The sequence below is a fragment of the Labrus mixtus genome, chromosome 6 (genome assembly GCF_963584025.1).
Source record: "Labrus mixtus chromosome 6, fLabMix1.1, whole genome shotgun sequence".
Lineage (NCBI taxonomy): Eukaryota > Metazoa > Chordata > Actinopteri > Labriformes > Labridae > Labrus > Labrus mixtus.
Window position 1 is genome coordinate 8,238,074 of NC_083617.1, and position 23,913 is coordinate 8,261,986.

At 39.9% G+C, this 23,913-nt stretch overlaps 2 protein-coding genes across 5 annotated transcripts in view; both read right to left on the reverse strand.

Annotated features, from left to right (window-relative positions):
- Positions 1–18,142, reverse strand: part of LOC132975338 (semaphorin-4G-like) — a 29,975-nt gene extending 11,833 nt beyond the window's left edge. The window contains exons 1-8 of the mRNA XM_061039819.1: positions 17,914–18,142; positions 12,521–12,834; positions 5,335–5,483; positions 3,837–3,899; positions 3,615–3,713; positions 3,376–3,469; positions 3,172–3,285; positions 1,432–1,589 (exon numbers count right to left, since the gene is read on the reverse strand). Coding sequence (XP_060895802.1) covers positions 1,432–1,589; positions 3,172–3,285; positions 3,376–3,469; positions 3,615–3,713; positions 3,837–3,899; positions 5,335–5,483; positions 12,521–12,650 — 807 coding nt within the window. The 5' untranslated portion in view covers positions 12,651–12,834; positions 17,914–18,142. The remainder of the gene's footprint in view (positions 1–1,431; positions 1,590–3,171; positions 3,286–3,375; positions 3,470–3,614; positions 3,714–3,836; positions 3,900–5,334; positions 5,484–12,520; positions 12,835–17,913) is intronic.
- Positions 18,143–21,808: 3,666 nt separating this feature from the next.
- tp53bp2a (tumor protein p53 binding protein, 2a) overlaps positions 21,809–23,913 on the reverse strand; it is a 28,979-nt gene continuing 26,874 nt past the window's right edge. For all 4 annotated transcript variants that reach the window (XM_061039823.1, XM_061039822.1, XM_061039824.1 and 1 more), the window contains 4 exons: positions 23,726–23,859; positions 23,400–23,566; positions 23,094–23,293; positions 21,809–23,002 (listed from right to left, as the gene is read on the reverse strand). In XM_061039823.1, the coding sequence (XP_060895806.1) occupies positions 22,961–23,002; positions 23,094–23,293; positions 23,400–23,566; positions 23,726–23,859 (543 nt within the window). In that variant the 3' untranslated portion in view covers positions 21,809–22,960. The remainder of the gene's footprint in view (positions 23,003–23,093; positions 23,294–23,399; positions 23,567–23,725; positions 23,860–23,913) is intronic.

Sequence of the window (23,913 nt, forward strand, 5' to 3'; positions counted from 1 at the left end):
ATTACCAGATTTTTGTCTAACCAACTACACACTGTTGGGCATAATGAAAAGCACTCTCATCTTTAGTATGCTTTGCCATAATACTAACATAGTTCAAATTGTAGAAAATTCTTCAGATTGTTCACATGCACAGAAATATTTGCAGATACACACACATGCTGTTGAAACATTTATTTTTTTATTTTTCACCAAACAAGTCAGTGCACCATATACCAGTACAGTAACACGGCTCAAGTTGGGCTGCACTCTCTGTCCAGCCTCTCACATTGTCAGCCCCATGGTTGATGACATGATCAACTAAGGTTGCTCTGATTTCATTTGAAAGTTGTTGTCTTCTTTGGCCATGAACTCCTCTACCAGCTCTACCCCTACCTCTCACTCTTCCTCCTCCTCTCATTCTCACCCTCCCTCTTCCTCTTCCTCTCTCTGCAACGTCTTCCATTGTTGTTGTAAAAAAAAAAAAAAGGTGCTCACTTGTGGTCTTTTCATAGTGCTTACTTCCTGATTGAAGTGATAACAATTAACCATTGAGGTGTTTGGCCAGGTGGCACATATATTGGCCAATTAACTCATGTAGTGTAATTTTGAATGGCAGTGTTTTGAAATGGCAAACATGTGACTTCATGTCAGATTGTTGTGTCTTATGCAGAGACCCGTGTTCAGTGCATTTAAAAAGTGCCATTTGGAATCGCAAAATGTGTGTAAAGCAGACAATGTGTTTAGACTTTTGGAGACTTGAGAAGAGGTTTTGCTCTCTGTGTGTCAGTTTAAATAATTGTGCTATGCATGTCATTTTAGTGTGTTAGCAATTGGAAAAAACTGTAAACACAGCAGCATGAACCACAATGGCAGTAAGTTTTGAAGACAAGCTCAGAGACCAAGTCCACAATTTTCCACACCTGTAAGATGTGACATTGCCACAGTACAGCAACAAACTTGCCTGTCCAAATTAGCTGGCCACATATGAGATCAATTTTAGAAGTTGATGAGGACACATGCTAAACTACAACATAGTTGGAATGGAAATATGGTACTGATTCATCAGTACTGATTCATCAGCGCAGGGAGGAAACAGCAAGGTTATCACACAGTAAAAGTGAAGATCCCTAGTTTTAACTCCTTCCTGGGCAGGAGGAAATATAAAATATTTACTTTAAAGCTATCAGAGGATGTTTACCAGTACGTCTCTCCCCTGCAGTCATCCATCAGTCTTACTCTGAGCCACACTGACTCTGCTACACATTCATCAGTTGGCTCATCTAGTCACACCAGGACCTTGTTACAAATGCATTCACATCCAGCCCATCGTCTATTATAGTACAACTCAGCTATCAACAAGCAACGCTTCACTCAATCCAGTGTGATGACAGACTTGCAAATCAGATCCTACAGCTTTTTTTTTTTTTTCTTTCTTTTCCCGTCTGCACTCACCTTACAGACCCGCGCCACCCGTGCCACCCTGCTGTGGCTGTAGGTCGTCGTCTGCTCCTGGCTCTTCTCCGTGAAGAAGAAGTACATTTTATCATCTGTGCCACCGCTGCTGCCGCCCAAACTTTCCTTCACCAGCGCAGAGCCAACAAAGTCCGCCTCTGTAGGAGTTTTAAGAAAAAGCATGCACTTACTCAAGCTATACATTATTCATCTACAGAAATGAATCAACAAAATCTTTGAACACCTCATACAACGTAACCACCACTTCACAGTATTTAAACAATAGAGGTTCATTTAGGTAAGTAGGTCACTGCATTAGTAGTAGTAGTTACACTGTTCCCCGGACACGTGTCTTTAAAACGGTTAAACGTGGAATCTTTGAAGATAACCAACTTTAACACTGAAGCTTCTTCTTGTGTAAACAGAGGGCAAAGTCAAGACAATCACACAGAATGGGGAAAAGGAGAAGAAGAACTAAGTATGTTAACATGCTTCAGTTGTATTAAAAAAATATCGTTTGAATTCATGTTTTATGCTCCCTGTCTTATTGAAGGGTGGCCACATGCTTACATTTGTTAATCAGCAGTGAGCACAACAAAGTGTAGTTTTTGTATTCATTCTCTGGATCTTTAATCTAAAACCTAAGTCTTGGACAATTGCTGATGGTGCAAGATAGAGAGTACAAGGGATCATCAAAGTTATTATGATATATGCTGCAGGCGGAACATGTTTGTGTCCACCAAATTCCAAAGATATCCATCCAAGAGAAGAGACATTACAAATGGAAACCTACAAGCAGTACAGGAGAACCGGGAGATCATCGGAGTCATTAGCATTTACGTCTGGGAACCGTGAAAATGTCACCGCAATCCCCGCTGCAGTAGCTTTTGTTTTGCTGATTGAAAAAACAGTCCAAGTATATAAAACAAAGTTGTAATGACAAAGCAATTAGTGAGGCAACTGCTGCACTATTGCTGCCCTGGTGTGTGATTTACACAGCATGCTGGCATAATGGGAGCAAAGAGTGCCAACAGTGCCAGCATTATACAAAAAACACACACACACACAGACACAGAGCCCTGCTGTCCTGCTGGCTCCCACATTTAGAGGTTGATTGGCCTCTGTTGTTACCAATGCTGCCTGCAAACAGCAGATCGACTCGTCCCCCACTAGTGAACATGTACGTGTAATTGGACATATTACCAGTATAAACCAATGAGTGGAATGCACATACTGGTGAGCAGGAAAGAGTATGAAGCAGCCTCATTATGTGAGTTTAGATCCCACCAGTTTCACATTGGTCGCTGGGGATTCATTTTCTTGAATATTATCTGCTGCATTCACAAATCGGCACACCCCGACCTCTTGAGGACATTTTACTAGGCTGGCTGGTTGGAAAAGTATGAATAAAGTCAGGGTGAAATATATGATCATTTGTCATAACACATACAACCCATCTGGCAATTTTGAGAAATGTTCCTGAGTGCATGTGTAAAAGGGGCTAATGCCTTTCATACAGAACAGAACTTCAGAACTACAGCTAAAGAGTCCGGCCTCTAACAGGCTCTGTAAAAGGAGCAAGCATCTTTACTGCACTGCCTTCTCCAGCAAAAAAAAAATATTTTGGATGATATGAATCTTAATACAGGTTTTAGCTCTTTGGCAGAGAGAAACGTTGACCTTTTGAGCCACCCTGTCACAAATGCCTTAAAGCTTTATCATTCCAGGAGAGTAACTCACCGTTCAGCCAGCGAGTGGGGGCGTCTTCTGTCTTCAGCGTGGGAAAAGGAGAGTTACGTCGGATATCTGGAAAGCCCCTGAAAGAATACTGGGCAGCTGTATACATCTGCTGGTCTGCAGAAAGAAAAGAAAGAAAAAAAAAGAATCAGGTTATCCAGTAGTTTATAAAACCCTTGAAATGACTGACAGACGCTAAGAGCTTACCAATGATGAGGCCCGTGTAGCCCATTGTGGGTCCATAGGGGCATTTGTCTTTACCATCTTCAGGCTGAGATGATATCACAAACCTCTCCTCGTTCTATACAGCAGCCAGAGGGAGATGATTTAGTTTGTGTCTTTTGTGAATGCAACGTTTATTTTCAGACTATAATTGCACTACTAAAAGGTAAAGAAACAAACGATCGGCACTGAAAAGGGTTGTGAAGTATTCTGCATTGACATACTATGTATGCACAGAGTGGTCTGAAGGCATAAGTCCCACACACGTAGAGATGAGTGGAGTTGAACCTCTGCAGGAAGCGAATGTGATTAAAACAGTCCGTCTGGAAAAAGACGAGAAAATCGGAAAAGATATGATGTTTAGGGAATATCATTTCGTAGGAGAGAAGCAGAAAGAACAAGATGAAAAGAATGTACTGAGGGAGAAAGAACGACTAAATGCCTACCTTATTGTCTTTTCCCTTGAGCATACACTCAAGTTTTTGCTCAGAGGAGGCCTCCCACTCGATCTAAAACACACCACGGTTAGTCAGAGAGAGAGAGTGATGGTGGAACATCACTGACTCGCATAAACTACTGAAATACTGTTGATCTGACAGCATATAAACTGAGTTATATATCTCTTTGCTTTAATAATTTACAGTCTCTAATGTCTGAGTGACTTTTATTGACATTCTGTTTTTTTTTTCCAAACCTATCTGTAACAAAGTAAACTGACTTCACACATTTGTTTTTAAAGCAGGACATGGTGGAGTGGTTCTGTGTTAGTGTTACACACACAAATCAGCAATTACGCCTAATGACAGACATCACTGCTGTATTAACAGGATTAGCATAGCAGCTTAACATCATGTTGTCAGTAGGTAGCAAACACACACACACAGCAGCTTGAAGGATGAAAGAGGGTTTTCAGGAAGTGCACTAAAAAGAACATCACCCATAATGAAATTATCCTGCATAAAGCAATACTTCCAGGAGTAGAGTCAGTCGCAGCGACACAGCTTTAATACATTCATACAAACACAGCAGACAGAGCTGACAGCCTTTGTAGTGAATGTGATTTCAAATAATGGCTGTTTTGCTCTTCTAGGTTGTGTCATTGATTGACATTTACAGATAAATGTCTTGTTTTCTTTGACTGACACGGGCATTAGAAGAACCTTTTCAGAAATTTGAATGTGCAAAACTATACAGAGATGCATTCATGGAGATGTATTCATGGAGTTTAGATACATTCAATAGCAATAACAGTATAAACTTCAGTCTGCATTGAATCTGCATTAAACATTGGCTGAAGAAAATAGTCAGTTTATAATGATCATGTTATTAATTAGAGAAAGAAGAAGGACAGATATCCAGGTATATTTATATTCAGCATTAATTAGAATCTTAACAATCCTCTTGAACCCTGTAGTCTCTTTAGTGGGACATTTTTTACAAACTGGTGTTTTGCACAAATTGATGTTCAGACCATTAACTTTTTTCTTGATGCAAATATTCCCCCATTTTCCAAAAATACTGCCTGAACAGAAACCAGATTGTGTTAAAATGTAGAAAATGCTAATTATTGCATTCATTAAAAAACTAATTCTGTGTCACCTTGCTTCAATCTGAAATGTGTATCTACTCTGAGGTACAGTGAGGAGAAACAGTTGATATTTTCTAGACGATACAGCAGTTATTTTTCTCATTAATATGTGAATTTATGCAGCATATCCTCCTGTGCTGTTAATCCATTACTGTGTAGAGAGTGATGTGAACACACACGAACAAAAACACACGAGGGGGTAACAGGGGAGCAAAGAGTTTTGCCTCAAAATGAAAAAGCGTTGCCTGAAAAAAGTTTCTGCGCCGCGTGATGCAAATGAAGGCGAGGCGGCGTTAAAGATACGGAAACAGAGGTAGACGACTCGCAGCTGCACAGAAACAAACAAACAGACTCACAGTGAGAGCAGAGCCGGCTGAGATGTCAGAGGCATTGAGAGCGAATACAGCCCCACGAGCACCCACGTAGAGACGCTCGCTGTCAGCCTCCAGCAACATGGTGCTGTAGTTGACTGCAGACGACTGGAAACGCCTGCAGCCCTGAAGACCTGGGAGAGGAGAGGAGAGGAGAGGAGAGGAGAGGAGGATATGCTGTTAATGAAGGTGTACTTTTTTAAACCCCTGATTGATTCTGCTTGGTTTATTAAGCCAACCTGCAAATTATGTTCTTAAGAGTTACATCACATACATCCAAACAAAGAACATGCTCTTCATTAGCTGAGTCAGCGATGTGATATGCACATTAATTGCTTCTTCAATGGAGGATTGGTGAAACTGTAAACATGACAGACCCAAACATTAATGTAAGCAAAAAAAAGAACAGGATGAGCTTGACCTTTTTGTGTTGTGTGTAGGAGTTCTTTAGGTACAGCCTGATTGTCAGTCATAAAGCTACACACATTACCTCCTGGGCACATCCACTGCTGTTGATTACAGCCGGTCTCTATGGGAACACGTTTGTGCAAACACAGAACACTTCCCAGTACAAGACCTCTCTGTTTGCGTTCAAATTTTCTGGAAATTGACTGGATGGTTTTATAAAAAGTCTGATTGCTGCATCTTATAAATTCCCAACCGTACAGACTTGGGGTGGGATAAAATACTGATGCAGCAATATATTGTTACACTGACTTTTGTGTTTCAATTATCTTGAAGCACTAATGCCTAACATCGTCACCTTCATTTAAAAAAACAATAACAACGATGCAAACAGATTCCCTTGCCGACTTGACTCGTGGCGTCCTTTCATGACTCTTAATGGTGGTGCTTATGACATGAATAAGGTTAAGGTGTTAAAGAGCCCATATTATGCCCTTTTTGGGGTTCGTATATTTAATCTATGTACCTACTAAAGTGTTCAAAATAGCTAAAGAAAATAGATGTGCCTAAACATGCAGAGGATACATGTAAAACACACTAAAGAGCATATAAAACCAGAAAAAGCAAAATATGGGACCTTTAATTGGGCAGAGAAGAAGTTGATAGCGGTTAGGTGGGGACTGTTTCTGCTGTAGAAGTTCAATGATGAAATCGTGGAACAGACTGTGGATTATCTTAGAATTTATTCGGCCGTGGTCAGACAACACAGCAACAGAAAACACATGGCTGACAAACTTTTCATGTCAACAGTGTTGATTATATTCTGTTAGTAGGTACAGGCTACACGTTCCTTTCCATTCGGTTGGACTTCCAATAGGCTAGTAAGAAGACATTACCATGCTGTGTAAATGTCAGACATACTGTATACATTTCTTTAACCTCAGAGAGTCACATTTCCTTTTCCGCTCACACAACATACACTCACTTCATACGGCTCCAATCCAAATATAACTCTGCTGCTATGAGGTCTCTTACACAAATGTATTACAGCTTCACAGTCCTAAAAGAAGAATAACTCTTAGATGGTTGACAGAAGTAAATAATATATCCACATTATAATCAAGATGAATGAATTCATGAAAACTTGTACTAACAATACCGTAGCGGGATAAAAGAAGAAGAAGAAGACAGCAGTGAGAAGAAGTAAAAAGATGAAGCGTGATTAGAGGTGACACATTTATTCTGCACATTACCTTTTAAAGGGCATTTTATATTATTCAGTTCATTAGATATCACGACTTGATGATGTATGATTGTCTTGCAACATCAATTATCGCAGAATTGCTGCATCGTGATATTATCGTCATTGTAGGCATGTGTATCATATCATGAGTATTCGATGATTCATCACTAAAACAGACTTAATCATCATCTGGATTTTTATGTTAAATTAAAAAAAAAAAAAAAGATGAAACAAGTCCACACTGGTGTACATTCATACAGTAGCACATCTACAATTTAATTGTCCCCGTATGTACAGTTATTGCTCTCAGGCTGGGGCGGGTTAACAGTACAAGAGAGAGAAAGAGCTCTTTTTCAATCACACCTGACAGTACGAGGATAAAGGCAGAGATAGAAATCTCTTCATCCTCTGTGATGGATTTCTCGCTTTATCATTGTTGAACGTCAGTAAGAAAGTGGTAAGGAGGCCTCGCTCTTTTTTTAGACTGCGAGTTTTTATTTCATCTATTAAACTTTGCTGTATAGCTGCACTGACACTCTCTCCACTTGACTTCAGGGCTCCTTTAATAAGATACAAGAAAATATTTTAAAAAAGGAGGTGCAAAGCATGTTTTTCTTTCATTCTGACAGGAGCAGTAGTTTAGGGTTCAGATTTCTTTTAAAACTATTAAATAGATGAGCCTTTAAATGTTATTTGTTGTGAAAAGATGATGTTTCAATAAAACCATAACGATAATCATCATGATATAATTTTTCTCACAATAAATGTAATAATTGTTTGATAGATTTAAACCTATAATTACATCAGAAGACATGTGAGGTTAAAGGCAACAAACCTTTTCCACCATTTGAAACAATATCACCGGTTAGAAGAACACACTGAAATGACCAAACGTCTCAAACCAGTGTGAAGCACCGGGCCAGTAAGTCACTGCAAAGCAGCAAAGTGTCACATCAGCGTTTTCCAGCACCGTGCACTATGCTCATGACTGTGAAATGTTCCTCTGTTCAAGTGTAGTTGGTCATGTTCAGACAATAAAGAATGGTTCAACAACAATTAAACATCTGGTTTCTTCAACTTTCAATGAGGAGCAAAAATCAGCTTTTAAATTTAAAGAAATAATGATTTGACATTTATCGTGATAATTATCGATATCGACTGACATTTCTTGTCATATCGCCCAACCCTAGATTCAATAATCGATTTGTTAATACACAAATATTGCAGGCAGTTCTGATGATTAATTGTGAAATTTTCTCATCAAGACTAACAACAGTGATGGTCTAACATCTAAACTTGGCCGCATCAGCATCCCAAATAAGGATTTTCAGCTTTTCTCTGGTTTATATGAAGTTATATATAGAAAGGACATGAACAATTAAATATAACTTCACTGTGGACCAAAAGCCCATGGATTATGTTTATCCAGCGTGGCTTTGCTGAGGAAGAAAATAATGAAAAGAGGCCCAACAAATCAGATTTTAGAGATCCAGCTCTACTTGATGTTGTTTTTTTTCCCTTTGCTGATTCTATGACTCCCTTGTACACTTTTTCAGACTGTATTGGGAAGCTTCTGTATGAGAGGTCAAGTTAAAGTCTCGCATACACTCAGCGGGGCCATAAAGAACAGCAACATACATAAGAATGCAAATACACAGACTTGAAGTCGCTCACTGCAGAAATGCAATGCTGCAGTGCAGAGTTACGTAAGCTCTAAACATACGATATATCAGGACTCCACTTAGCTTGGGTAAACATTACACTTCTATTGACACACACACACACACACGTACTTCACAGTCGCAGAAAGCCTCAAGGCAAGCTATAACTACAACAATGCCTCCACAGTACAATAGTGAGGTCAGCACACAGCGTCATCCTATTTGGAAAACAAACAAGTTGTGTTTTAATTTAGCATCTAATTAAAAAAGATCTGACGCCACTAACGCTGAGCAGGTTTGGCAACATTAAAACCACAGAAACTCGACGGGCAGCCACTTTTATTAGAATAGAGAAGCTCAAAAAGGCCAAACAGGAAAACATCAGACTTCCTTCATCTTCAGCCAATCCACACCCCCCCTCTCTCTCCCCTCCCAACCCCAGCAGACTGCATGTTATCAAGAAAGCTGTCATTAAGATTCCTATCAGCTGCTGCAAAACACAATCCACTCTGCTCACGATGACTGCAGCAGAGGCAGAGGCAGCAGTCAGCTCCCATCTCACCCTGCTCCTGGGTGATCAGGTTATCTACTTTTCCCTCCCTCTTTCTCAGCAGGAGGAAGAAGAGTATCACCTGTACGGGATTTTCTGAACAATACCGCCGTGGTATGAGTGTGTGTCGTTGTGCAGGAAGACGAAGCAATAAAGCAGAGACAATTCCCAAGTTTCCTCAGTGTAATCCAAGCATTAGAAAACACAATGCCTGACAGCTGGAGCCAGGTAACTAAAAACAACCTCGCCGAGAGTGTGACGCAGCAGAGGAAGATTTATTGACGAGCACATTTTAGCCTCGGATTACATGATGGTGAGAGGAGAGGCATGTTTGATTTATTCTCCAGGGAAAGAAAAGGAGGCGGCGAGAGGAGCCCAGATGATATTATTTACTGAGCAAACACTTGGAGGGACCTCAGCTGATCAGCACAGTACACAGTGTTCAGGGACACGCACACACACACACACACACATGCAGGTACACTCGCTGAACCTCTAGGCATTGGACTGTGACGTGACAACCTTACATAAAAATTCACAGTCCAGCGTCAGGTCTGTTTACGGTTCAGAGTATTCTGACATGAAAACAAGCTGACTGAAGAAACTGAATAAACAAAGTTAAATCCATCCACTGAAACTGTTTGAAGTCTGGCAGAATTCTCAAAATACCTGACAGGTTGAAATCAGTTTGTGTACTAAAAAAAGGCACAGCGATGTAACACAAGTTTTTTTTTTTTTATTCTGACAACGTGCTCTCACTGTTTTGTCAGCTTTCAGTATCTCCAAACAGGGGAATAGTGTTTTACGCCTCTTAAAATGAGACTTTCGATTGTCAAAATGCATATATGCTTCAAAGTTTCCTTGTGGGCACGCCTGTGTGATTGAACTACCCCACACAGGTTTGAAGGCTCTGCTTTTAGGTTGCTAAGAAACACAGAGATTAGAGGGATTAGCTGTGAATTTGCATATCGAAGTCTTCTCATCAGGAAGAGGGACGCAAAAGAAACCGAGCTATAGGGCGAGGTATCAACCGAGGGCAGAGAAGCCAGGAGAAGTTCAAATTAATAAGGAAAAAAATTGAGTATAGGAGGCAGAGCTTTAGTGCAGCGGTGTAGAGATAGGAATGGTGGAGGAGGGGGATGGAGGAGAAAGACGACGGGGCGGCAGGCAAGGAGATGTGTAGGAGGACCTGTGGGCCGGCTCGAGCACAAAACGCTGACTTACAGAAACTGAGATAAAGGTATTAAGAGCGGTTCAGAGCAGGAGGAGGGAAGATTGATAATGAGGGTAAGTAAGTGATGTAGTGTGAGAAAGATATAAAAAAAAGAGGCGGAGGTGTTTCTCTACAAGTGTGGAGACTTAGGAAGATTTCTTTCACACGGCGTTGTATCAACAAATAAAGTCCAGGATCAGATAACAACTCTAAGGAGACACACTTGCCCACACACGCACACAAAATTAAAAAAAATACACTATACAGGAGTGATGCGCCATACTACAACAGTTGTCATGGTTACGGTGCTTCTTCCATCTACCTACAGTCGTGTCAGTTTCCCTGGATGCTCTGCAAGGGATCTGAGTGTAAGCACTTCACTCACCTACCAGTGACTCTGTAGCACCTCAGGCTGCATACCTTCACTCACACGGGGTAAATGAATACAACTAACACCAGTTAGATTTAAAGAAAAGAGTTCAAAATGGTTTACGGAGGAGGCAGGTGTTTGTGAAATGTGGAGATTGTGTCAGGAGAGAGTAGAGAGATGAAGGAAAACTGAACCATATAAATAAAGAGGGTGACACCTGTGATAATAAAAGATCTGCTGGTCTGAATGTAAAGCATGGCATTAATGTTTTAATCACAGGTCATTTAAAGCTATTTCAGCTTTTTTAAATTTTATTAAATGAAGTGTCAGCACCTGCAAGACTATATTAAGCGATCTGTTAGCCTGATTGTACCACGCTACATTAAACAGCGCTTTAGGAAGCCTCTTTATGCATTAAACAGAAGAACTGTTTAAAGGTTTTCAAGGGTTACATTACAATTATTTGACCAATTCTATGAACCCAAAACTGCTCACAAACTGTCTAAAACTTTAATGTTAAAAGAAAGATGGCAGCACCTGTAATACTAAGATTAGGGGTCTGTTAGGATGGCCTTGAAACTTGAATTTCACATGCTCCATTAAAAATTGATTTAAGAGTCATCTTTACTTATTACAGAAACTCTGATCAATGTTCAAGGGTCACATGGTAAAACACGTTTAATTTGACAATGTGGAAGAAACAATATTATAATTTTAAATTATCACCTGAAGAAGACCTCTGGTCGAAAACGTTGTGATCATTAAAACCTTTTGTACTGCATTTGAGCAAGTGTGCGAGTCTATCTTCCTCCTCAGTTTTGCTGTTTTTGCCCTGCACCTACTTGATGTGCGTAAAGCTATCTCTTTCTTTTTTTTTATTTGACAATGTACCAAAAATGGTTTCAGAAAATCTGCTTGATATCTGATGACAAGCTCAAGAGAAGGAAGCAGCACTTGCAATACTAAGACAGATCTGCTTGTCTTTTAATTAAAACATGAGCTATGAGTCATTTTAAGGTATTTAACTGAATAAAATGATCAATGTGCAAGGGTTAAATATCGATAGACTGTTTAAAACATGGATGTAGTCTCAGTGATGTCACCCATTGGTTTCTGAAAAGCCCATCGATCACATATTGGAGATGGTGACTCCGCCTGTCTTTTGATGAATGTAGAAACAGACAAACAAGTGGAGCTGAGGAAGGCCTTAAACCTCCTGACAAACAGCTACAACACACTCAGCTGTCAGTTCACTCAGCTGCACCCCGATTTATGCAAATGTATGCATAACTCTCAGTCTTAGTTTGTTTTTAATGGATGCGTTATAATAAAATGTGATATACAGTCCAAAACCATTTTTGTACCAAGCTGTAAACAAGACGAAATTGAAATGGGTATTTTAATGTGGGCTCCTGTGGGGATTCCTTGGATTTTGCAGCAAGGAACACAAGTGGACACTCAAGGAACTGCAGTTCTTTTGCACTTCTGCATTGGCTTCATTTGTTGCCACGTCAGTACCACACATGAGGGTTTCATTTTCATAAATGAAAATAAGCTATGAGACATCTCAAGGTATCGAACAGAAAAACTGTTAAATCTATTAAAAGGTCAACTCATAATGATTTTAGAACAATTTTATGCACCTGTAATGTAAAAAAAACAAAAAAACACTCCGACTTTAGAACAAAACCCTCTTTGTTTTTGTTTTTGTGTTTGTGTTAGTTCTTACCGCTGCTCAACACAGTGATGCGTGGGGTCACATCCAGGTCCAGCGGCGGTCTAAACGGGTAGCCGGCTGCCGCACACACACAGCAGCTCAGCAGCAGGAGCCGCGCTGCAGGGGATCCAGCTCCCTGCATCTCCACTGAGGGTCTCACGGGACTCTTACTCTCCTTGGACCGGGGTGTACAGTCATGTGAAGCACTCACACAAACATATTCAGCCCACGACTCACACAGACCCCTGCAAACACACACCGACGCACTCAAGACAACCACACTGGGCTCTGGCTCTTTCAAACTGCTGTAGATGAGAGTGAAGAACCTGCAAACATAAAACACAAAAACAACTGTGTTAAAAGTCATGATCACACACAAAGGAACACAACACGTCACCTCAGACGGTCAGAGGTGTTCAAAAAAAGCTGTCGAAGTTAAACAGCCCAAACAAAGTAAAAGAGCTGATGTGGAGGATTTCACAAGGATGACGACAGAGATATGAAAGACACACAAAGTGCTTTGACTTTATAAAATTTTGCAGGCTTTTGTAGATCAATGGGGCTCTGCGAGACCCGGGCTCGCCTCTCCATGTTGCAACGTCTGCAGCTGCCGAGTCTAAACACACGGCTGAAAATATCATTAACCAAACAATGGCTGTCAAAGAGAGCTACGTGCCGATATCACGAGCAAACACGTGGGGATTAAACGTCCATGTGGAGCAATCCAAGCAGATCAGGTGTGAAGCCAGTTCAAACAGTAGACGTACCTGAAGAGGAGCCAAATGCAACGAGGGAGGGGAGATTGTGAGATGTGATAATCTGTGAAATATAGGTGTTGTGATGAGACGTGAATGCCAACGTTGTTCTCCCTTTTTTTTTTTTTTTTTTTTTTGGAGTAGTGAGAGGGAGAGGAGGCAGAGGGAGTAGATGATGTGTTTGTGTCACCATCACATGCACCAGTGCACACACAAACACTGAGGGGGGGGGGGGGGGGGGGAGAGACAGACTGTGGAGCATCACCAACAATAAATGGTCACCTCTCTCTTCCTGTCTCTCTTCCTGTCTCCCTCTCTCTTCCTGTCTAAACACTCCACCTCTGTCTTTAAAATGCTCTCAGCTCCAAATCTTCACACTCAAATCTTTCTGGCCTCTCGTGCCCTAAAAAGCGATATACTCAGAGATCCTGCTTGTTCCATCTGTTATGAACACAGACACCAGCAAAACTCTACATAGAAACTTGGATGGATGCAACCATAGGCCGACCAACAAACGAATAAAAAAATAAAAAAAAAGAGTATAAAAGGGTTTTGACTACCCTCTTTTGTCCTCACAGTCCTTCAGGGTTGCCATCATAAAAATGGCAGGCTCACAGGCTGCATGATGTAACATAAAAACACTACCGCATGCAGGTGTGGAGAAGAAGAAACTCTGCTAACTGTGAGTTTAACAGCAGGTAGTGACAGAAAACAGTATACTCTATACATGTGATATGTTGTCTTTCACTACCCACTGTTCCATGATGTTAGCTCTGTAAGACTTATATGGACTGCTACAACTCCAGATGATCTGATCCACACACCAGGATAAGAAATGCCTCCCATGCAGCCTAAAACGCAGGAACTTGGCTCAGTGAATGTGCAGCTAACGCATTGATTCTGATACAATAATCAACTTGTTTCTTCTTCTCTACAACAGTACCGTTCACAGCAATAAAAAACATTATGCTCTGTTATTATGGCCGACTCCCACCACACAGTATACAGGATATTTATAATGGAATTTTGCACGCTCAAACCTTTCTGCAGACACCATCTACAGTTTGTTTTTCTCCCTCTGATACCATCGAAGCAGAGGACTTCCTTCTTGATAAAACTGCCTGCGATGCATTTTCAAGTTGAGAATGTTTATTCAATAAATCTGAGCTTGGTCGGGTGCCAGAACTATTGCAGCCAATAAGAACAACAAGCAAATGTACGAGAAACTTTCATATTCTTTTAAATTATTACTCAACAGAAAATGAATTATCAACAATGAAGTATTAACTCTGATCCGGCTCCTGAAGTGTGAGGATTAGCAGCTTCTCTCTTTCTTTTGTTTGTATCTCCTCTGTTAATTAAAATACCTTTGGATTTAGTCGTACGCTTGAACAAAATAAGCAATTTGAAGATGTCCCCTTGGATTTGAAAATGTTTAATATTTAGTTGTTTTTTTTTAAACATTTAAATAAACAATATCAACTAACTGCAAAAAAAAATCAATAGAATAACCCACCAGAAGAAACGGTTATCTGTGGGTTACACTAAATGTTCCACTTTTCTCTTGTAATAAAGCAAAGAAGAAGAAAAAAACTGTCCCTGGTGGCAATTTCATTACTTGGACAGAAAGGAAGTTTGAGATAAAAGTACATTTGACAAAAATCTTCACAGTGATGGATTTCAGGTCTCTGCTCTCTGTGCTGGAGCGACAAACCCAGGGGCTAGACGGATGGAAATCAATCTTTGGAAATGTAATGTGGAGCCAAATTATGTTCTTCCAGTGGTGGAGAAATGTCCTCAAAATACAGAAAGCAAGTCTGCTGTATGAAATACGACTTTCTGCCTGAGTATTTTTATAGGTTTTTACGGCTCTTTCTCCCAGTATGGCAAATAGACTTTAGGGACAGCAATTATTTCAGTCAAACATTCTCCTACAGGATGTATTTCCTCTCCTGAGCCAGGTTAAACACCGTTAAGGTGTGTCAATTACCCTCCTAGCTTTTTCTAAGCTCCCCTTGAAAAGGCTGCAGAGGACGTGGACTGAGGTCTTTACAAGTCATATATCTGAATCACACACAGAAAATCACTAAAATGGACAGGCAGGGTCTGAATCCTTTCAATCTGTAAGGCAAAGTGGGCTTCATGCAGTTTTATAATCTGCGAGGGAAAAGGAGTCTGTTGGGATCCAAATGTTTCACAGGAAAATGACGAGAGAGAACGGAAATATGGCAAATGAGAGAGAGAGAGAACAGAAAAAAAACCCAGGTGAGAAATACTGTCAGAAGCAATGAGCAAAAAGGAGAAAATAGTGACATTTCCAATTCTCTGTCATCTTAAAACCATTTTCCTGACTTGCTCTGAGAAAGCCCCTAAATGCAGAAGCCTTTAATAGTTAATTGGCTGCTGAGCACTCCAGTCGAAAAACCTGAAGAAATGAGACATGTTGGAAACAAAAATGACCCGGAGGAAACGGTGCCTGTACCCACATCACCTAAACTTTCTATTCTGTCTTCCACCTGATCTTCCTGCTGGCTCTCAGTCCCATGACATTCATCCGTGGAAATAGATTTTTTTATCAGGCAATTATAAAGTGTCTATAAACCTGCCTGAATAGCAGAGAGCGGAGCGCGGCGGTGACAGCTCCATCAACAGACAACAATTGTCCCAGAGGACTCCAAACTCTCTATTTTGGAGTTGGATGTGCGCTTGTGTGTGTGTGTGTGTGTGTGTGTGTGTTTTTGAGTCTGCATGAGCGACAAAAGATAGACAAAGATTACAGTCAAAGTCATTGAGCTGTGCTTCAACAGAGACAGACTGCTTTTAAGCACTTTTGTCTAACAGACAGACAAAAGGAAGCGAACTGAACTGAACTCTGTTTGCTCTCAATACTGTAGCTTTATACTTTGTACAGTCACTTTCTTGTGAATGTAACACTGGCTTCTTGGGACTTTTGACACAGTTTGAAAGCTGCGATAAAGCGTTGCACTGTCAGTGTACTAATTTGTTATTTACACTCTTTTGTATTCGACACAACAGAGCTTATTTGTGTCTTATTTGTGTCTGTGACAGTCTTCCACTAAACGCTGGCTCTCTCCAGGTTTAATGGGAGTCTAAAATTGCCAATGGCTAAAATGTCTGTTTTTTTAGAAGGTCTACAGTGATGTAGACATTGACACCATTTTAGGAGTAGGGGTAGCCCTTATGATACCAAACAGAGTTAACGGTATAAACCTACAACTTTTAATTAACGTCTTTGTTATTGCACTGGAGAAGATGGCTTCTTGGTGTTGGCCAAAATTAAAGTTAAGTTATGGGAATCACAAAAGAATGTATTGGATCATCTCTAGTTTTAACCTATCTAACATTGATCAATCTCATTTGACAAAAGGTGTTATCATAGCTCACATTTTAAAGGGCTGAAAAGAAAAGAGAAAAATAAAATGGTCTGAACTTTATCTAGCCCCAAATCACAAACTGGATCTGAAAAATGCGGTTTGAAAAAGAGAAAAATTGTGAGGCAGACCAACAAAGGCAGAATTCCTCTTCCAAGACAGACAGACAGACGTGTTTTTAATACGATATAAGACGTCTGCAAACCTACAGTATGTTGAAAATGACTCTGGATATGTGTTAGAAGTGAAGATATTGCAAAGGGGAATAAATCCTTTTGTTTTTCACTGATAGGGCAGACGTCACGCCTGACTCTGAGCTTTTCATAAAGATTATCAGTGTTGTCCCTTTGGACTGTGCCAAATCTAAATTAGAGGCTGCAGCAGAATATTGAGTTTCTATAACAAGCAGTGGTGAAGCTTTTTATACAAACATGATCATAAATGAACCAAACTAACATTTAAATAAGAATGAGTTCAAATCAAGTGAGACTATCCTTTGGAAAAAAAAATAGGAAGTAAACATGAAGGACATAATGTGATTATCATTTGTTCTTTCTGTTATGTGTACGAGGACTTTGCATATCTAACACGTTTCCTTTCACTTAATACACTACTCCATCCTCGGTCATTAAAAGACAAAACAAGTTGATAAGTGTGTTCACTGGGTTTCCTTTAATGATTAGATCGCAGGTATAAAAACCCATCAGCTTGATGAGGAGATGGCTGATTGCCCCTCTTAAGAAAAGATTAATCCAGCTTTTAAGCACCTTCAACATCATCAGTATGTGTTTACATCTGATTTACTCTAATCAGACCTGTTCAGCTGGCATACTGCCACATCTCATTCACATACTATGAATCACCAGCTGCACCTTTCAGTTTGCATGTTGATCACTTATCAGACTGAAAGTCATACCACCAATGTAAATGAGGCATACTGTGATGCAGTGTAATGAGGCAGGAAGAGACATAATGGTGTTTTAAATGCAGAAATGATACTGCACAAACTTGGGATGTCAGATCTCTCATCAGTTTAGTCTGAATTGAGCTTCTACAGAAGAGCAAATAACGCATAATTATGTTCAATTCCCACATAGTTTAAAGAGGAGGTGATACAATTATCTCACTGTCTCACATATCACTTTCACTGTAGGGTCAACGTAGAAATACTGTAAAGGTACCCAATTGTAACACAAATATGAAGGAAAACTCAACACTGAGTGAAGGTATAAGAAGTGTAATGTTCAGTGTGTCTTACCTGCTGTACAAATTCCTCGAAGATAAAGATATACGTTTCCTTGAGCTCCCGATAATCCAACTGGACTTTAAACGCCTGTGAATACACTGACACACAAACACCCACTGGATGACACACACAGTGGGGCTAGGCTTCTGACAGTGGGACTGACTGGAGCTCCTCTCCACTCATTTGCCGTCACAGGTGGCCCGCCCTCCCACGACGCTCACCTTTTCTTCATCGACCAACAAAACCTCTCTGTCAGATAGTCTTGTCCCTTTTCGCCACCAAGTTGATGATATTTTTTTTAAAGATAAGAGTTTCTCTTTCGTTACCCTACTATATGTGTTGTATCGCAGTGTATCATGAGCTCCAGCCCCTGTGCGAGGACGCTTACAGTGTGACAGGCAAAGTGGGAGAAAAGGTGCGTGAAGGCAACCTGTTCAGTTTAAAGAGTAGGACAGCGTCACACTGACACCTAGCGGCCAAAGCGAGAATTACAATTTCCCCGGAGAAAATATACAAATCTTCAATAGGCTATTTCCGTTTTGTTTTTAATTTGTGTAAAGTGTAAACTTTTTTTAATTAATTGAAAGTTCATCCTGCCTGTGTTAATATATAGCTATAGGTCACTCTCTTATTGTAACCGCAAACCAGTGCTGCCTATAAAAATAGGGAGAGTAGCCTATGATTTAATCAAGTCAAACGTTTGATGATTAATTAAATGCAGTATGATGAATCTTTTAAAGAAATCAACAATTGTTGCTTTGAGGCCCCTGAGAATAAGGCTTCAACTACAGTCTAATAATAATATATTAATAATACACTGTATTATTTACAGTCTATGGTTTCAATTTATATTGAGATTAAAAAAAAAAAAACCTGCAGTAGCTGAGATAAGTTCAAATGTTGCAAAGGCTATCAACGTTTGTCGTAAATGAGTAGCCATTTCATTTCAGGTTGTGTTTTCAGTTCTCTTGATTTTCTGGTTCCCCTGTTTTGTTCTCATGTTAAATGTTGTTTTGAATGAATGAATGCTCTTAAAAAGATTGCAGAAATATATATTTAACAGAATATTGATAATAACTAAACTAAAAGATTATGTCAAAAAGTATTTGAAGCGCTTTTTAAGCACGTTTGTTTCGTTCAGATTCTTTGTTCTGTCACGTTTTGTACCGTCTGAGGTCCAAACGGCAGACTTGCTGACTTCTGCTGTGTGTTGATTTACTTCACAACTTTTTCACGACTTTTTCAGAACACTCCTAATATTGAAAAGTTGTTTACATATTGAACTCTCCCTCTTTTCATGTGGCATGTTTGCTATTTGACTTACAATACTTCCTTCTGCTGCAAAAAAAACAACAACAACAACACTGTGAGAGTGTTGAGATTGAACTAAAACAATTGGAGCCCTAAAACCAAAACACTGAGCTAAATGATATTACAGAGCTCAAAAATAGGAGCTGGGGGAAAGCAGATGCAGGTTCAATTTGCACGTTTTTTGTCAGTAGGACGTACCTGTTTTATCTTCATATAGTCCAAATAGTTAAACGTAACTATATCTTTATGTATGGTTGACTCAGAAATTCTCATTGACTTCCACAGGACCCTTTTTATTGAGTACAGGTGTAAAAGGATATACATTTATTCTCTATCAATAGGTTAGGACTTTCATTTATCAGGTCTTTACAAACACGACTTAACATAAAAAGATTTGTAGTTCCATTTGTTGTGGATTTTCAAATAAGGGACTGCTGCTAACAAGTTCTTAATTTGTCAATTTTGTCTCGTAAACATGTTAACATTTCCCCCAAGAGGCCAATTAGTCACGGCATGTTTGACTGAAAATTAATGGGTGTTTACTGCAGAAGACAGTGGATGTTTGGCTCTCCATCTAAAGACAGTCATTTGTGCCTGAGGTTTTTCCTCTTCTCAATTGCTTGTAGACGATCCACATTAGTCCCCTTTAGGCACGCAGACATCATTTCACCTGCTGCTCCATAATCTGTTTCCTGCCCACCCTCTTCGTCTCCTCCAGACCCTTGGGTTAAAAAAAATAATAATACATGTTTGATTTGTGCAAAGGGTTTGATTCATGTTCCAGTAGAGCAATATCCCAGTGAATGTGGATTTGGTGTACACAGAGGCTCAACACTTAATGAAGATGCCTGTGAGGAAAGCTGGCTCTATAACTCTCTCCTGTCCTTACACCCAGAGATACACAGAAGAAATAACCCACCCAGAGGGGTTATACATGGGATTCCAGTCGTTTTATTGCACAAGGCAAAATAATAAACGTCATCTATATGAATAGATGTCCACTGCAATGGTTGAGCTTCATAGACTGCATCACGCACAGAGCTCTGATTATGAAGGGAAAAAACAGCATCTATCTGTCATTCCACATATGACTTTCTTCTCTCACGTATACAGAACTTTTCAATCAATAATGAATGTGTCTATTAATTATGCAGTTAGTGTTCAGTGGGCAGTGTTGATGCTGAATTCAGCCTTTTATCTCAGCTCCTCACTGTAAGTCAGCAGGGGATTTGTGCAGCGTATGAGGTTGTGTGTGAAACGCTCAGCTGTATTAACCCCATGAAGTCACAGAGGGACATGATAGAAGAACTTCACTGCAGCTCGTGGAGGGAGGGAGGGAGGGGCTTCAATGCACAGTGTTAGCATGGCAACAGACAGTTGTCATGTTAACCTGCGGTGACATGGTGAGCTTGTTTATCGATGAACAATATATTTTAAGTTGTAGTAGAAGATGTCCTTTCATTATCACCGATAAATAGATGGATTTGTTTCAACCTGTTTGAGGTCATTTTACACAGATCTTTAGAGACAACACAGAGCAAAGTCTAACAGGAGCTTAAAGCTGAAACTCAAGATTTTTAAAGCAGGTTAATAATTGTAATCAGGTTATGTAATCAGGTAGGCACTTACACAAATAAAAATGATTGTAATGGTGGATATCTTCTCTTAAATGCACGTACAAATCATTAACATTGTGAGATACTAAAAAGTACTTGCTCGTTGCCTTTTCAATTAGAATTGGATCCTGATGAACCACCTAATAGCAAAAAGAACTTACAAAATACAGAATTGATTCATCATGAATGACTTAATCTCCTTAATGAATGAATGCTCTTAAAAAGATTGCAGAAATATATATTCAACAGAATATTGATAATAACTACAGCTTCTCCACAGGAGTGATTGTAAAAGTGTCCTGTGTTAAAACTTAACCTAATCATCTCCTATAATTGTGAGATGCACAATAAGCTTACCTTACAAGGACTGCCTCAAACACATTATCAATATTTTATAGAACTTATTGCACCAACAGCAAGCTCAGTGAAGTCTATAGCAGTGGTTCTCAACTTGTGGGTTGGGACCCAAAAAACGGTTGCGGGGCCGTTTTCAGTGGGTCAGGAATGTGTGCCTGGAAAAAAAGATTATGTCATAAAGTATTTGAAGAGTTTTTTAAGCACGTTTGTTTCGTTCAGTCACGTTTTGTACCGTCTGAGATCCAAACGGCAGAAATTTGGGTCCCATATCTTAATGAAGGATTTGGTGGAGGGTCCTGAGGCTAGACCAGTTGAGAACCACTGGTCTACAGAACAGAGAAAATGAAAGACAGTCAGGTATCTTCTTTCAAGTCTTGCTAAATCCTGTTATATTATACTCATCACAAACACAAGTAATAGCAAAAAAAAAAAACTCGCTTTCTATGTATCATATCTGGCTTCATGCGACTGTATCACCTCATGTCCAGCAGAGGGCAGCAAACATCTTGTCAAACTACAGTGAGTATGTAAGTACATCCAAACACGTCATATCTGCCGAACATTAAACGGCATGAGAAGAAAACTGGATTTCAGTCAGCACTTGTGGTCAGTAAAAAGAAGACTTTATAAACTTAGTACAAAGTATTTTATTGTAAATATTTGAAATACTACAGTACATTTGTGGTTATAGTCCTGGCAAAAGAAAAAAGGTAACAAAAATAAATACATCTGCATGATGAGTTGAGCTTTGGGAACTCATTACATATCAAGGCATTTTTTGTTTTGACATAAAAAGTGTCGTATGACCTTACAGTATAGTCAGTCATTTTTATTTCTTATAACTACAAAACGTGAAGATTTCTTGAATTAGGCTTGTCTTCTTTCTTGACTGTATTTTTCATGGAATGGCTGTAAAAAAATATGAACTTCATACTGCATCAACTGTCTGTCTTGGTAAAAAGAGCTTCTTAAGAGTTTCGAAAGCACATTTTCCTAATTAAAATCTTTCCTACAGTAACGTTTTACTATTCTCTGTGACAGAAATATGTGAACACTCGGTATCTATGGCATCTCAACCACGTGCCAATGCAGGAAAGCAGACTGGCTTTCTGGGTTTCATAGACCACAGAATAACAGCAATAGATCAATCGAAAGCTTTTTTTTTTTCTCTACACATCATTTCATTTCTTTATCCAGAACAGAGACTTCACAACAGAAACTTAACATCTCAAGTGCAGCTATACAGAGAAACAAGGAGAAACAAGCCCCCAAAGATTGTCATGGTAACAAGAGTATTTCATCATAGTCCACTTGATGAGATGCAGGGAGAAGTATGTTGGAAAGTAACTGGTGGCGCATAAAACATGTTTTAAAAGAGTATTTCAAAGTGGAAAAAAATCACTTTGCAGCAATTAAAATACTGCTCGTTCCAGTTACTTCCCAACATGTGAGTTTCTGTTTGAGATCGTATCAGACAATAATTACAAAACAACAACAACAACAACAACAACAGTTTGATAAAAGAAAAACAATGCCAATAGTGTCTGAAGTACACAGTACACAGTGAAGCCTGGAAAATAAGGGAGAGAGAATCCCTCTGTATTAGGTAAGGAATAGAAAGTGCTGGAGATCCTTCATTTTGTTTGGTCTGTCCTTGTTTCTTCATTTCAGCTGTGTCCTTCTCTTCTCCAGTCTGTTAAAGCATGTGCATATGTGTGTGTGTGTGTGTGTGCGCGCGTGTGTGGCAGACTGGAATGTGCAGGGGTCTTTGTATATTAAGCCAGGGTTCTCTGTCTCGGCTTTATTCTCGGGTAGAGCTGTTAAAGAAACAAAGCAAACACGTCAACAATGCACATTTGTACATGAAGGCTCTTTTTCTGGTTACAGTGTCAGTGACTCGTGACTCACCCCAAGGAGGTTACGGGGGATGTAACCCTCTGTGTCACCCATGCGTGCCCACCACCATTCGATCTCGTCCTCATCTTCTCTGCGCAGGATGGCCATGCAGTCACCCTCACGGAACGGAAGCTCGTCAGGGTTTTCACTGCTATAGTCCCACAGACCGTAAACCACACCCCGGTTCATGATGCCCATCTTCTCTTGCACACCTGAGGATAGAAACACAGAAACATTGTCAAACAGAAACATTTCCACAGGACACTTAGCATGCATACGGTGTGAAATAATAATAAGAATTATATAGCTTTCACTGACCATAGAGGAACTGCGAACACTGAGTATAGCCCTCCTCCATCTCTTCACATTTATCAGCGGCCGTTTGCATGTCACTATAAGTCATAGCAAACACCGCTGCACCGGACTCCACGAGGAACTTGCACACTTGCACGTTGTTGCAGGATGCAGCACAGTGGAGAGGGGTCCTGTGTTAGAGAGTGGGTGAGAAAGACATGGGAGAGGAAATGAGAAACGAGAGAGGGATATAGAGGAAAGCTAAGGGTAATGGAGGTTTCTGGTAAAAGTTGTTCAGCTTTTACTTGAAAAACAAATATCTAACATGTCAAGAAATTTGAATAACTTACCAGCCGTCACTGTCAGCAGCATTGACATTGACACCAAACTGAACCAGAAACTTGACTATCTCTGTATGTCCGGCACAGACAGCATTGTGTAGAGCAGTGATTCCCTCATCGTTGGGCTGACTGGGATCGGCCACCTGTGAGATTTTAGGAGGGTCACATAATGGTGAAATACAATGACTACTTTTAGA